This window comes from Larimichthys crocea, chromosome I (genome assembly GCF_000972845.2).
Source record: "Larimichthys crocea isolate SSNF chromosome I, L_crocea_2.0, whole genome shotgun sequence".
NCBI lineage: Eukaryota > Metazoa > Chordata > Actinopteri > Sciaenidae > Larimichthys > Larimichthys crocea.
This window is the reverse complement of record NC_040011.1, coordinates 32,454,582-32,467,904: the sequence shown is the minus strand read 5'-3', so window position 1 is coordinate 32,467,904 and position 13,323 is coordinate 32,454,582. Positions and strand designations below refer to the sequence as shown.

Genomic DNA, 13,323 nt, shown 5'->3' with positions numbered 1-13,323 from the left:
GTCGTGTATGTGATATATATATATACAACACACAAACACATATATAATATCTATGTCATATATCAACATATATATATATATGTGTGTCTATATATATATGTAGATGTATGATATATAGTATATTGTTTTGGTTGTATATGTTTGTATATTATATATCGTATATATATGGTATATATATATAAATATCTTATATATGATATATATATATTATAATTATATGTATATATATATGTATATATATATAATATATGTATATATAGTTATTATGTGTATATGTATATATATATATGTATTATTGTATATATGTATTATATATAATATTATATCTCTATCTATATGTTTATATAATATATCTATATTTATTATATAATATATATATGTGTATATAATATATATCTATATCTATATATATATGTATAATAATTGTATATACTATATGATTAATAATATGTATATATATTAGATTATATCTCTATATGTTATCTATATATATATATATATATGATATATATATATATTATATCTATATGATATTCTATATGTTATATGATATGTATATGTATATATGTATTATGTGCTGGTCTGGTGTCTCTAGGCAGTGTAGAGCACCACCTACTGTAAGATCAGCTGAACCACTCTTTTCAGGACTTGTTTGGTGCTGCTTCTGTACCAGCAGTGGTGTTCAATGTCAGGACACTTGGTGGTGAAGGAGTAGAAATTTGAAGGGATACCTGCATTTCCTCAAGCGCCCAAATAATGAGAAATGTGAAATAGTCTCTGTCTTGCCTTTCTCAAGACCACAGCACCACACTTACACACTTCTTCCCAAAGTCCACTATAACTGCATATACAATTTGGTTTGTAATGCAGTGGTCCTTAGAAAGTATCTTGGTGTTGTTTCACTTTATCTCAGGGAGACTGTTCAGAAATCCTGCAGACAAAAGGTTATGAAGATGGAAGGATTTGTGATGGTGTCAGCAGAATACCTCTTTGTATAGTGTTCGTCAGATTTTCACCACACCCAGTATAACAAACAATTTTCACATATGTTGGTTGAACAAACGTCACAGTATCGTAAGTTCGCCTTTAATATCTTTTTTTATGGTCACATCCCCTCTCCCCCCCCCTCCCCCCCCTCCCCCCCCCCCCCCCTTCTCTCGGCTGGAGAACGAGACGAGAGATAAAGAGAGAGAGTGAGACGGCAGGAGACAGATCCAGAGGGGCGGGAATAACCAGGTAGGAGAGTGCTCAGATATACCGGGGATGAGGACAAACGCTCAGATAGGGGAGGGTCTGTCGAGTAGAGGGAAAAGTAGGAAAGTGAGAGTGTGAGCATGTTGGAGGCAGGCAGCGTCACGCGGCTGTCACCTGTGAAGGCTGTCTGAAGCAGTGTGGCGAGTTGCACAAGGAGGGGAAAAAAGAAACGCGAGGACAACGAGGAAGAGGAGATAATCTGCTCCCAATGTGACATGGCTGTCCAAAGGAGCGGTGTGTGTGCGTCTGGAGCGGCGCTGCGCTGTCGTTTTTAACCCAGCCTGGAGATCTCCCCCTCAATTGCCTGTTCATTATATGTATATATATATATAGATATATGTTCATACCATGATCATTATCACTATTAATCACTCCCTCGCAACACACACGCAGATGGACCGGTTCATTGGGGAGCAGGAGTTGTAATCCAGGAGGGTGGACGCTGGTAACACAGTGATTGGCGTCCTGGATGTTCCACTGATGACATCAGTGTTCTTGACTGGGTGAATCACCGATGAGGTTCTCTGTATCATCCTTTGCCCTAACATTATCGTCAGATAGAGTTTCTCTAAATGACTGATCTGAGGTAACAGACCACTAACTCACCGCAGTCTTTGTTCACTACAGCAACCTCCAGCTGACACTCCCCTTAGTTGCTTACTTCCTCTTTTGGCCCCGAGCATGTTCTTTTTTGTCTGACAACAAAAAAAACTATTGATCTCTCAAAGGAATTGTATGTTCACAGGCTCTCCATGAATTGCCCTGGCTTGTGTGATTTGCACCGCTGCGGCATTTTTGTTTTTGTTCCAAATTGAGGAGATTACAGATTCGCCTTTTGTGATGTTTTTACACTCATTTACTCACCACTATGCCTTGGAGTTCTTATAAGCAGCGTCACATAAGAGCCCTTTGTTGAGGTTAATTCAGCTTGTAGATTGCCAAAAACAAAGCAGGTCTAGTATAGACACTGAGATGAAAGACCTGGTTGAAAGAAGGGACAAAATATTGGATTTACAATTTCTTTCTCCTTTTTTTTCTTTCTCCTTTCTTTTCTCTTTCCTTCCCCTTTTTTTTCTTCCCCCCTTTCCTCCCCTCCCCCCCCCCCCCCTTTCTTTCCTCTCTTTTTTTCTCTTCCCCCCTCTCCTCTCCTTCCCCCTCTTCTTTCCTTTTCCCCCCTTTTTTCTTCTTTCCCTTCCCCCCTCCCCCTCCCTTAGGAACATAAGCATTTATTCCTGCAGTGCTCGTCCTCCCTCCAGCAGGTGGCGCCGTTAATATCCATTTGAACCACAGAAGCTGTTTTGTTTTTTTAATACAAATGAACTGTTGTCCTTTTGTAATGTTGAACCCTACTGTAGCTCTGTTTGATATTTCGCTATTCAAGGACTTCATTTCAGAAGCAACGGCCTTAAAGTACGAGTTTTCCCGCGAGGTGACAGAGGAAGGTCGCACATGAGGAGCTACCGTAAGTAAACAGTCTGTTAGCTGCTGAGCTAACGTGAAGCTAAGAGATTCAGGTTACTCTGTTTCCGTTTGTTCGCTCATTAATTTCACATATGCTTCATTGTATTACAGAATATTGCTATGTTACACCATGTTACAGTGCTGTAGAGGCCGGGTTTTCACACGTTAGGCTGTGTCCTTCCACAAAACTATCCACTATGTGGCTAAAGTTAATGTCTTTGGAAATTTACCTAGAGATTCATGTGCACAGATGCTCAGTTGGGGCTTGTCCAGAAAGCAGGACACATGTTCAAGCTGCTGTACTGTCAGTAAACTCGGTCTGTACCAACTAACCCACATTGTCCACATTGTTTAACAGACTGTAAGCTGTAAGCTGTAGGATGATCCACTTGAGTGGGAAGCCATTCAACGACTGCAGAGAAATCTGGACCCAAATCACCAGACTGCTGTTAATAATAAACATGGAGAATACCTCAGGAACTCCTACGACTGGGACCCTTACTGTCAATATTCAAGATCACTGTCGATGAACCACAAGGCAGCACTGGAGTGGATTTAGGATCAGAGGCGCGTTAGTCCTCCCTCGCATAACCTTTACATGAAGGAGACGAAGATGAGGACCCAGATGGAGAACCAATGGCCGACGAGGATCCAGAGCTGACGAGAAAGCGGAAAGAGCTAAAAGCAATAGAGGAGCGATTTACGCAAGAAAGTTGCTATTGCTCTGAAAAAAGTTGAACCGTTTGTGAAGGGGACGTCACCCAAGGCTTTTCCTCCAGTGAAGAATCAGCCACATGCAACAGTGCGAGTCTTCAAGACAGGGTGAATGTCATTCTGCAGCAACGACATCCTGTCAGCTCTCTGTCAAAGGTGAGTGATTGGTCAGATCAGTTTACTGTGAGAATGCTTTTTAGCTTACAGAGGCCAACTGATTTCCAGGTAATATCTGTGCTGTCTTTCCTTTGTTGCTCAGGTCCAGTCTCGCAAAGGACAGAATAAACTCATCCAGCCTGAGCAAGGACCCCTCGCTGCAGGCAGACCATCCCCTGAAGCTCAGAGTGAAGGCAATAATGAAGCAGAGATATAGTGAGCCCGGTATTATACCAAACAAACGAGGAGGTCTGTAATATTTTACTGCTCTCTGCTTTGCAGAAATCAGCAATTGCTTTCATACAAAAACTAGAAGACCACAAGTCATACATGAAATTGTGTTTGTCCTAAAGTTGGTGGTTTGTATAGTCCTGGCCAATATGTATTGGTTTATATTGCTGATTTTGGTGTTCATGTTGTGCCAATAAGTAACTTGAGAAATTGCTCCTTTGAGACATGTGCCTCTTTATGTTTATCTGATGCCACCCCGATAACATAAAAAGTTGTGAAGACAGTCTAACCATGTCACGTAACGGGGATTGTCTATTCTAGCATGCCAAATACAGGTTTACGCAGGGTCAGGCATATGTTTTGAGGCTGGAAGTTATTGGACACACAGCACAGATGCCATACTGATATTGGGGGAGGAGCAATACCATGGAAGATACCTAAGGTCACAGGATAGGACTGTCTGACTCCCTAGACACAACAAATAGGTTAATAATGAAGCGTCTACAGGGTCAGATAACATGGTTAGAGTGTGTTGAAACTACAACTTGGAGTAATAAAGGGTAAATATATATAATATATATTCCTAATTCAACACAACAAACTGGCAAATATGTAGCATAGCCTAGCATAAGATATCTTGAACTCATGTGGACTTTCTATTCACTGCCCGATCTGACCAGTAATGATAACATTGTCCACATCAGGTCAGAGCTAGTGATGTTTCTGTATTCTTTCAACAAAGACATGTCTGAAGGGAATGTTGTCACATTAATGTAAAGGCTGCAGCAGAGATTCTTTTCTTCTTTTCTTAAAAGTACATCCACAGTAATAATCTGACCAACAGTATGTCACTATATTTTCATGCTTCAATCATGCCAACTGTGTGGACAATTTAGTGAATATCCAATATAACTGAACATCCTGTTGCCTGTACACTATTGGACTAATATATATCCAGGCCAAAATATTCTCTGCACTCACAAGAACAATGAGAAGGACACATTTCTGCTAGCCTCTATGAATACATATTTGCATATAAATGCGGATAATGTCAGATGATAACCAAGCAGGTTCCAAGATTGCATTTCCCAATGCATGCATGAGTGGTCAGTATTACTCGGACAACAAACGGAAACCAGATTCCTTTTGACGCCCAAATTTTCCCTACAGATTCTGTATTCATATGCAGATATAGAGATTATCACTTGATGAAGACAGCACGTATGCATATTCTGTGTCTTAAAGGGTTAAAGATATAAAAGATAGTTTCATTTTAGTAATTAGGCTGTTTGTTTAGACATTTGAACCTTGTTCTTCTTTCAGCCTGTCTAAGAAATCTTTGTTTGTAAAAATCTTGTAAAAGATGTGAAGGTTGCTTTAACTTCCTGGTTTTATGAATTAATATTTAAAGAATAATTATGTTTGTGACTTTTCCTAGGCCCCTCATGTCTCACCCCTCCTCACAGTCAAAGTGTTACTTCACCAGCTAAAGAGGAAACAGCATCAACCAGGGTTTCCAGCGCTTCCTCAGTGTGCTCACAAAGGTGTGGACATGGACTTGCTCAGTAGGATCGTAAAACGATGACAGTGCGGATCTTCCCTTAGGTGAGGAGCTCCTGAACATTCAGCCTCCTGCCGTGGAAAACAAGTCAGATCTGCCTTTCAGGAGCGAGAGCCCAGCGATCAAACAGTGGAGCCTCACACCCGGGCCATAGTCGGACCAACAGTGGAGAGAAAAAGAGTCAAGAGAAATCTCTCTATAGACCTCTCTACCTGGTGATGAAAAAAAGAAAAGTGACAGAGGAGACTCTGTTTTGGCTCTAGTAGTCGATCCAAGTCTCCCCCAGCTGTGAAGAAGACAAAGAAAGAAGAAGAAAAAACCAAAGGTGGATGAGCAGTGTGCACAGCTCCAGAACGTTCTAAAGTCTGGGACTGAGCCTGGAAATAGAAGAGATGAGCAGATTGTCAGACCGCACTCAGGAGAGACTATACGGGAAGAAGAATGACGGCATAGGTTCGACAGCAGAGGGAGCAGGAGACCAGGGAAGGGCCCTCACCGACAGAACAGAATCTCCTCCTCTTCTTCCTCTTCCTCCTCCTCAAGGTCGACTTCCAGAAGCTGTAGTTCCAGCCCCTCTCGGCCCTCAGCGTTCCCGCAGCAGAGACTGAAACAAAAGCGAAGATCTAAAACACAGCCGCTCAAGAAGCAGAAGCAGAGATCGAGCACCAGAGGCACAGGGACAGAGACAAAAGGACTCCAAAGAAACCTATCAATGCCCATATCCACCAAACCAAACATATCCCTCATCCCCACCCCTTCTGATTCCTCTAAATTCCCTGATTACAGTTTGTCGCAGTACACTTGAGTACCACGCCTACAACAGTGGCTCTTACAGCGCTTGCTACAACCTCTTACTGGACATATACTCAGGGTGCCATTCCTCCCTCCACTTATCCCAGCGTGCATCTCTTATCCACAGGACACCTACAGTCACTTCCGATGCGGTGGCAGCACCTAGCACGGTTTACCCCATCACGATCCTCTTAAGACATGAACTTTTTGTAATCCAGATCTCTCCAAGATGAAGCCAAACTGGATTTACCTCTGGCCCTCGCTGCCTGCAGGTCATCAGCACAAAGCAGCCAACTCAGTCCTTGTTGTTAAGCAGTCACACAAGCCTACAGGGTGAGGAAGAAGGATTTTGGAAAAAAAAAAGCATTCCAAAAAGAACAAAAAAAAAACAACTCAAAGCCCTACAGAGGGCACCGTTGCCCCACAGCGCAATGAAGATAATTCCAAACAAGGACTCAGAAGAGAAAAAAAGGCCTCGTACTGACGAGGAAAATAAAGGCCAATCTGACCTGATTTCAAGGATTTTGTCAAAGAAATAAGTCTTCATCAAGTTGTTCTCCTACATATATGAACTTAGATTGTTAGCTTAGTATTTGTTTGGTGTCAATAATTATAAATTACGCTGTGCATTTACTGGAAATTATTAGTTTATGATTTGTAGTTGGAAGATATATATATATATATATGTATGTATGTATATATGTATATATGTATATGTATATGTATATATATGTATATGTGCTGGTCTGGTGTCTCTTAGGCAGTGTAGAGCACCACCTACTGTAAGATCAGCTGAACCACTCTTTTCAGGGACTTGTTTGGTGCTGCTTCTGTACCAGACAGTGGTGTTCAATGTCAGGACACTTGGTGGTGAAGGAGTAGAAATTTGAAGGGATACCTGCAATTTCCTCAAGCGCCCAAATAATGAGAAATGTGAAATAGTCTCTGTCTTGCCTTTCTCAAGACCACAGCACCACACTTCACACACTTCTTCCCAAAGTCCACTATAACTGCATATACAATTTGGTTTGTAATGCAGTAGGTCCTTAGAAAAGTATTCTTGGTGTTGTTTCACTTTATCTCAGGGAGACTGTTCAGAAATCCTGCAGACAAAAGGTTATGAAGATGGAAGGATTTGTGATGGTGTCAGCAGAATACCTCTTTGTATAGTGTTCGTCAGATTTTCACCACACCCAGTATAACAAACAATTTTCACATATGTTTGGTTGAACAAACGTCACAGTATCGTAAGTTCGCCTTTAATATCTTTTTTTTATGGTCACAGAAACATAAGCATTTATTCCTGCAGTGCTCGTCCTCCCTCCAGCAGGTGGCGCCGTTAATATCCATTTGAACCACAGAAGCTGTTTTGTTTTTTTAATACAAATGAACTGTTGTCCTTTTGTAATGTTGAACCCTACTGTAGCTCTGTTTTGATATTTCGCTATTCAAGGACTTCATTTCAGAAGCAACGGCCTTAAAGTACGAGTTTTCCCGCGAGGTGACAGAGGAAGGTCGCACATGAGGAGCTACAGTAAGTAAACAGTCTGTTAGCTGCTGAGCTAACGTGAAGCTAAGAGATTCAGGTTACTCTGTTTCCGTTTGTTCGCTCATTAATTTCACATATCGCTTCATTGTATTACAGAATATTGCTATGTTACACCATGTTACAGTGCTGTAGAGGCCGGGTTTTCACACGTTAGGCTGTGTCCTTCCACAAAACTATCCACTATGTGAGCTAAAGTTAATGTCTTTGGAAATTTACCTAGAGATTCATGTGCACAGATGCTCAGTTGGGGCTTGTCCAGAAAGCAGGACACATGTTCAAGCTGCTGTACTGTCAGTAAACTCGGTCTGTACCAACTAACCCACATTGTCCACATTGTTTAACAGACTGTAAGCTGTAAGCTGTAGGATGAATCCACTTGAGTGGGAAGCCATTCAACGACTGCAGAGAAATCTGGACCCAAATCACCAGACTGCTGTTAATAATAATAACATGGAGAATACCTCAGGAACTCCTAACGACTGGGACCCTTACTGTCAATATTCAAGATACACTGTCGATGAACCACAAGGCAGCACTGGAGTGGATTTAGGATCAGAGGCGCGTAGTCCTCCCTCGCATAACTTTTACATGAAGGAGACAGAAGATGAGGACCCAGATGGAGAACCAATGGCCGACGAGGATCCAGAGCTGACGAGAAAGCGGAAAGAGCTAAAAGCAATAGAGGAGCAGATATTACGCAAGAAAGTTGCTATTGCTCTGAAAAAAGTTGAACCGTTTGTGAAGGGGACGTCACCTCAAGGCTTTTCCTCCAGTGAAGAATCAGCCACATGCAACAGTGCGAGTCTTCAAGACAGGGTGAATGTCATTCTGCAGCAACGACATCCTGTCAGCTCTCTGTCAAAGGTGAGTGATTGGTCAGATCAGTTTACTGTGAGAATGCTTTTTAGCTTACAGAGGCCAACTGATTTCCAGGTAATATACTGTGCTGTCTTTCCTTTGTTGCTCAGGTCCAGTCTCGCAAAGACAGAATAAACTCATCCAGCCTGAGCAAGGACCCCTCGCTGCAGGCAGACCATCCCCTGAAGCTCAGAGTGAAGGCAATAATGAAGCAGAGATATAGTGAGCCCGGTATTATACCAACAAACGAGGAGGTCTGTAATATTTTACTGCTCTCTGCTTTGCAGAAATCAGCAATTGCTTTCATACAAAAACTAGAAGACACAAGTCATACATGAAATTAGTGTTTGGTCCTAAAGTTGGTTGGTTTTGTATAGTCCTGGCCAATATGTATTGGTTGATATTAGCTGATTTTGGTGTTCATGTTGTGCCAATAAGTAACTTGAGAAATTGCTCCTTTGAGACATGTGCCTCTTTATGTTTATCTGATGCCACCCCGATAACATAAAAGTTGTGAAGACAGTCTAACCATGTCACGTAACGGGGATTGTCTATTCTAGCATGCCAAATACAGGTTTACGCAGGGTCAGGCATATGTTTTGAGGCTGGAAGTTATTGAGACACACAGCACAGATGCCATACTGATATTGGGGGAGGAGCAATACCATGGAGAGATACCTAAGGTCACAGGATAGGACTGTCTGACTCCCTAGACACAACAAATAGGTTAATAATAGAAGCGTCTACAGGGTCAGATAACATGGTTAGAGTGTGTTGAAACTACAACTTGGAGTAATAAAGGGTAAATATATATAATATATATTCCTAATTCAAACAACAAACTGGCAAATATGTAGCATAGCCTAGCATAAGATATCTTGAACTCATGTGGACTTTCTATTCACTGCCCGATCTGACCAGTAATGAATAACATTGTCCACATCAGGTCAGAGCTAGTGATGTTTCTGTATTCCTTTCAACAAAGCACATGTCTGAAGGGAATGTTGTCACATTAATGTAAAGGCTGCAGCAGAGATTCTTTTCTTCTTCTTCTTAAAAGTACATCCACAGTAATAATCTGACCAACAGTATGTCACTATATTTTCATGCTTCAATCATGCCAACTGTGTGGACAATTTAGTGAATATCCAATATAACTGAACATCCTGTTGCCTGTACACTATTGGACTAATATATATCCAGGCCAAAATATTCTCTGCACTCACAAGAACAATGAGAAGGACACATTTCTGCTAGCCTCTATGAATACATATTTGCATATAAATGCGGATAATGTCAGATGATAACCAAGCAGGTTCCAAGATTGCATTTCAGCCAATGCATGCATGAGTGGTCAGTATTACTCGGACAACAAACGGAAACCAGATTCCTTTTGACGCCCAAATTTTTCCCTACAGATTCTGTATTCATATGCAGATATAGAGATTATCACTTGATGAAGACAGCAGTATGCATATTCTGTGTCTTAAAGGGGTTAAAGATATAAAAGATAGTTTCATTTTAGATAATTAGGCTGTTTGTTTAAGACATTTTGAACCTTGTTCTTCTTTCAGCCTGTCTAAGAAATCTTTGTTTTGTAAAAATCTTGTAAAAGATGTGAAGGTTGCTTTAACTTCCTGGTTTTATGAATTAATATTTAAAGAATTAATTATGTTTGTGACTTTTCCTAGGCCCCTCATGTCTCACCACCTCCTCACAGTCAAAGTGTTACTTCACCAGCTAAAGAGGAAAACAGCATCAACCAGGGTTTCCAGCGCTTCCTCAGTGTGCTCAACAAAGGTGTGGACATGGACTTGCTCAGTAGGATCGTAAACGATGACAGTGCGGATCTTCCCTTAGGTGAGGAGCTCCTGAACATTCAGCCTCCTGCCGTGGAAAACAAGTCAGATCTGCCTTTCAGGAGCGAGAGCCAGCGATCAAACAGTGGAGCCTCACACCCGGGCCATAGTCGGACCAACAGTGGAGAGAAAAAGAGTCAAGAGAAATCTCTCTATAGACCTTCTCTACCTGGTGATGAAAAAAAGAAAAGTGACAGAGGAGACCTCTGTTTTGGCTCTAGTAGTCGATCCAAGTCTCCCCCAGCTGTGAAGAAGACAAAGAAAGAAGAAGAAAAACCAAAGGTGGATGAGCAGTGTGCACAGCTCCAGAACGTTCTTAAAAGTCTGGGACTGAGCCTGGAAATAGAAGAGATGAGCAGATTGTCAGACCGCACTCAGGAGAGACTATACGGGAAGAAGAATGACGGCATAAGGTTCGACAGCAGAGGGGAGCAGGAGAGCCAGGAGAAGGGCCCTCACCGACAGAACAGAATCTCCTCCTCTTCTTCCTCTTCCTCCTCCTCAAGGTCGACTTCCAGAAGCTGTAGTTCCAGCCCCTCTCGCCCTCAGCGTTCCCGCAGCAGAGACTTGAAACAAAAGCGAAGATCTAAACACAGCCGCTCAAGAAGCAGAAGCAGAGATCGAGCACAGAGGCACAGGGACAGAGACAAAAAGGACTCCAAAGAAACCTATCAATGCCCATATCCACCAAACCAAACATATCCTCATCCCCACCCTTCTGATTCCTCTAAATTCCCTGATTACAGTTTGTCGCAGTACACTGAGTACCACGCCTACAACAGTGGCTCTTACAGCGCTGCTACAACCTCTTACTGGACATATACTCAGGGTGCCATTCCTCCCTCCACTTATCCCAGCGTGCATCCTTATCCACAGGACACCTACAGTCACTTTCCCGATGCGGTGGCAGCACCTAGCACGGTTTACCCTCATCACGATCCTCTTGAAGACATGAACTTTTTTGTAAATCCAGATCTCTCCAAGAGTGAAGGCCAAACTGGATTTACCTCTGGCCCTCGCTGCCTGCAGGTCATCAGCACAAAGCAGCCAACTCAGTCCTTTGTTGTTAAGCAAGTCACAAAAGCCTACAGGATGAGGAAGAAGAGATTTTGGAAAAAAAAAAAGCATTCCAAAAAGAACAAAAAAAAACAACTCAAAGCCCTACAGAGGGCACAGGTTGCCCCACAGCGCAATGAAGATAATTCCAAAGCCAAGGACTCAGAAGAGAAAAAAAGGCCTCGTACTGACGAGGAAATAAAGGCCAATCTGAGGAAAACGGTTAGTGCAGTGTGGCATTCATCAGCTTTCTAATAATTATCAAAAGGTTAAGTCAGCAAAATGTAACATTAGTTTGTTTTTAAATTTAAATTCAATTTCCACAGGCCGAACAACAAGTGATCTGTTTCTTTTGTGCATGTGGAAAAAAAGTTTATATGCTGCCTAATATATCCCACCGACTGACAGGTGCTATGATAGCCAAATAATTAGTGCTCTCCTGTCAGTGGTTTGAATGTTATGGCTGATCAGTGTATATTTATTTGTTTTAGTCGTAGTTCAGTTCTAAGGTTTGCTGCCTGTATATTCAGAAAACACTCTATTTTAAATTTTCTTGTGCTGTTAAACCACTTAATTTTTTTCTTTATAGCTTGAAGCATTTAACCAGAAGGTGAAGCAAAAATTGACCCAAACACTGACCGAAACTCTGGCCCACTCTGAGTGGTTAAAGTAAGTAAACTGAAGTGTGAGAACGCTGAAGTATGATGATGTGTCTTTGAAGAATTGGGAACTGTGTGAGCTCACAAGCAGCCCAGCTAACAAACTGAGCATAACATTAGCTAACAGCAGCTATAGTTAACAGCAGTTTACTTAACTGTCCATCAGGAAACTCTGTAGATCTCAGGGAGTTGAGGCAGAGCAGTTGGGGGAAAACATTTCTCCATTAAAATATGATCCAGTTTCACCAAAATCAGTATGAAATAATTGGCGATCTTTGACTTGGTGCTGTAAAGTGTTACGTACTTTTTGCGGGAGATAGTACCTGGAGCACTCGATTATGTTAGTGTAGCATCAAAATTATATAAAATATGTTATTTTATGGAAGAAAAGTAACACCACATTGAAATGAAATGAAAACATCTGAAATGGATAGTTTTGTAGTAGTCATTTAGTCTTAGTGTGGTGTTCAATCTAACCATTTTTTTGTCCTTTTTCCACAGATCTATGGAGCATCATGAGCATCTTCAAATTGAACCAGCTTTGAACCCTGACAGACCATATGGACCTCATTTTTAACATTCATTATTTACACATGCAGTTCATATTGATATTTTAGCCATTTTTTCACAGATTTGTACTGAATCATCCTCACACTCTAACAAGTAAATGATATTCTCTACAAAAGAATATTCTTGGGCAAGTATTGCTGGTTTACGTGAGGGCAGATCTGACTCATTTCAGCTCTATATTTCTCACTCTGTTTCTATTGTGCCTTTTTTTCCTCTTTTACATGATTAAGCAAAATATGTTTTGTAGGCAGTGTGTCTTTGTCTATGAAATATCTATTTTCTAGTCATGGATTAAGGGTTTAACCTGTAAGAAATAGTCAGGTAATGTTATTTTGCCTTTACATATTCATGTTTTTTCTCATACTGAGTAAAGAAATCTTTGAAAACAGTCAAGAATGTTTTTTGTTGAGGGCAAAAAATTAGCGAAAAAAGTGGGTTTCAAGAGCGCAGTCTGAAAAAGCTCTTATGCTCACACTAGCATACTAAAACTCAGTTCTTGGGGGTAGTACTCCTGCATAAGCTACATTAGCTGCTATTAGCATAACATACAAATCTCCAACCTAACCTCCAATAAGTGAATTGTCTATCTGAGGGTAATGAATG

General features: G+C 41.2%; 1 protein-coding gene across 1 annotated transcript; it reads left to right on the top strand.

The window, feature by feature from the left end:
* Window positions 1–7,491: 7,491 nt before the first annotated feature.
* On the top strand, window positions 7,492–13,300 carry LOC104920392 (peptidyl-prolyl cis-trans isomerase G). The gene is made up of 6 exons (XM_010732651.3): window positions 7,492–7,703; window positions 8,063–8,582; window positions 8,687–8,830; window positions 10,268–11,713; window positions 12,081–12,160; window positions 12,652–13,300. Exons 2-6 carry the CDS (start codon window positions 8,085–8,087, stop codon window positions 12,725–12,727), a joined length of 2,244 nt encoding a protein of 747 aa, XP_010730953.1. The 5' UTR covers window positions 7,492–7,703; window positions 8,063–8,084; the 3' UTR covers window positions 12,728–13,300.
* Window positions 13,301–13,323: the final 23 nt, after the last annotated feature.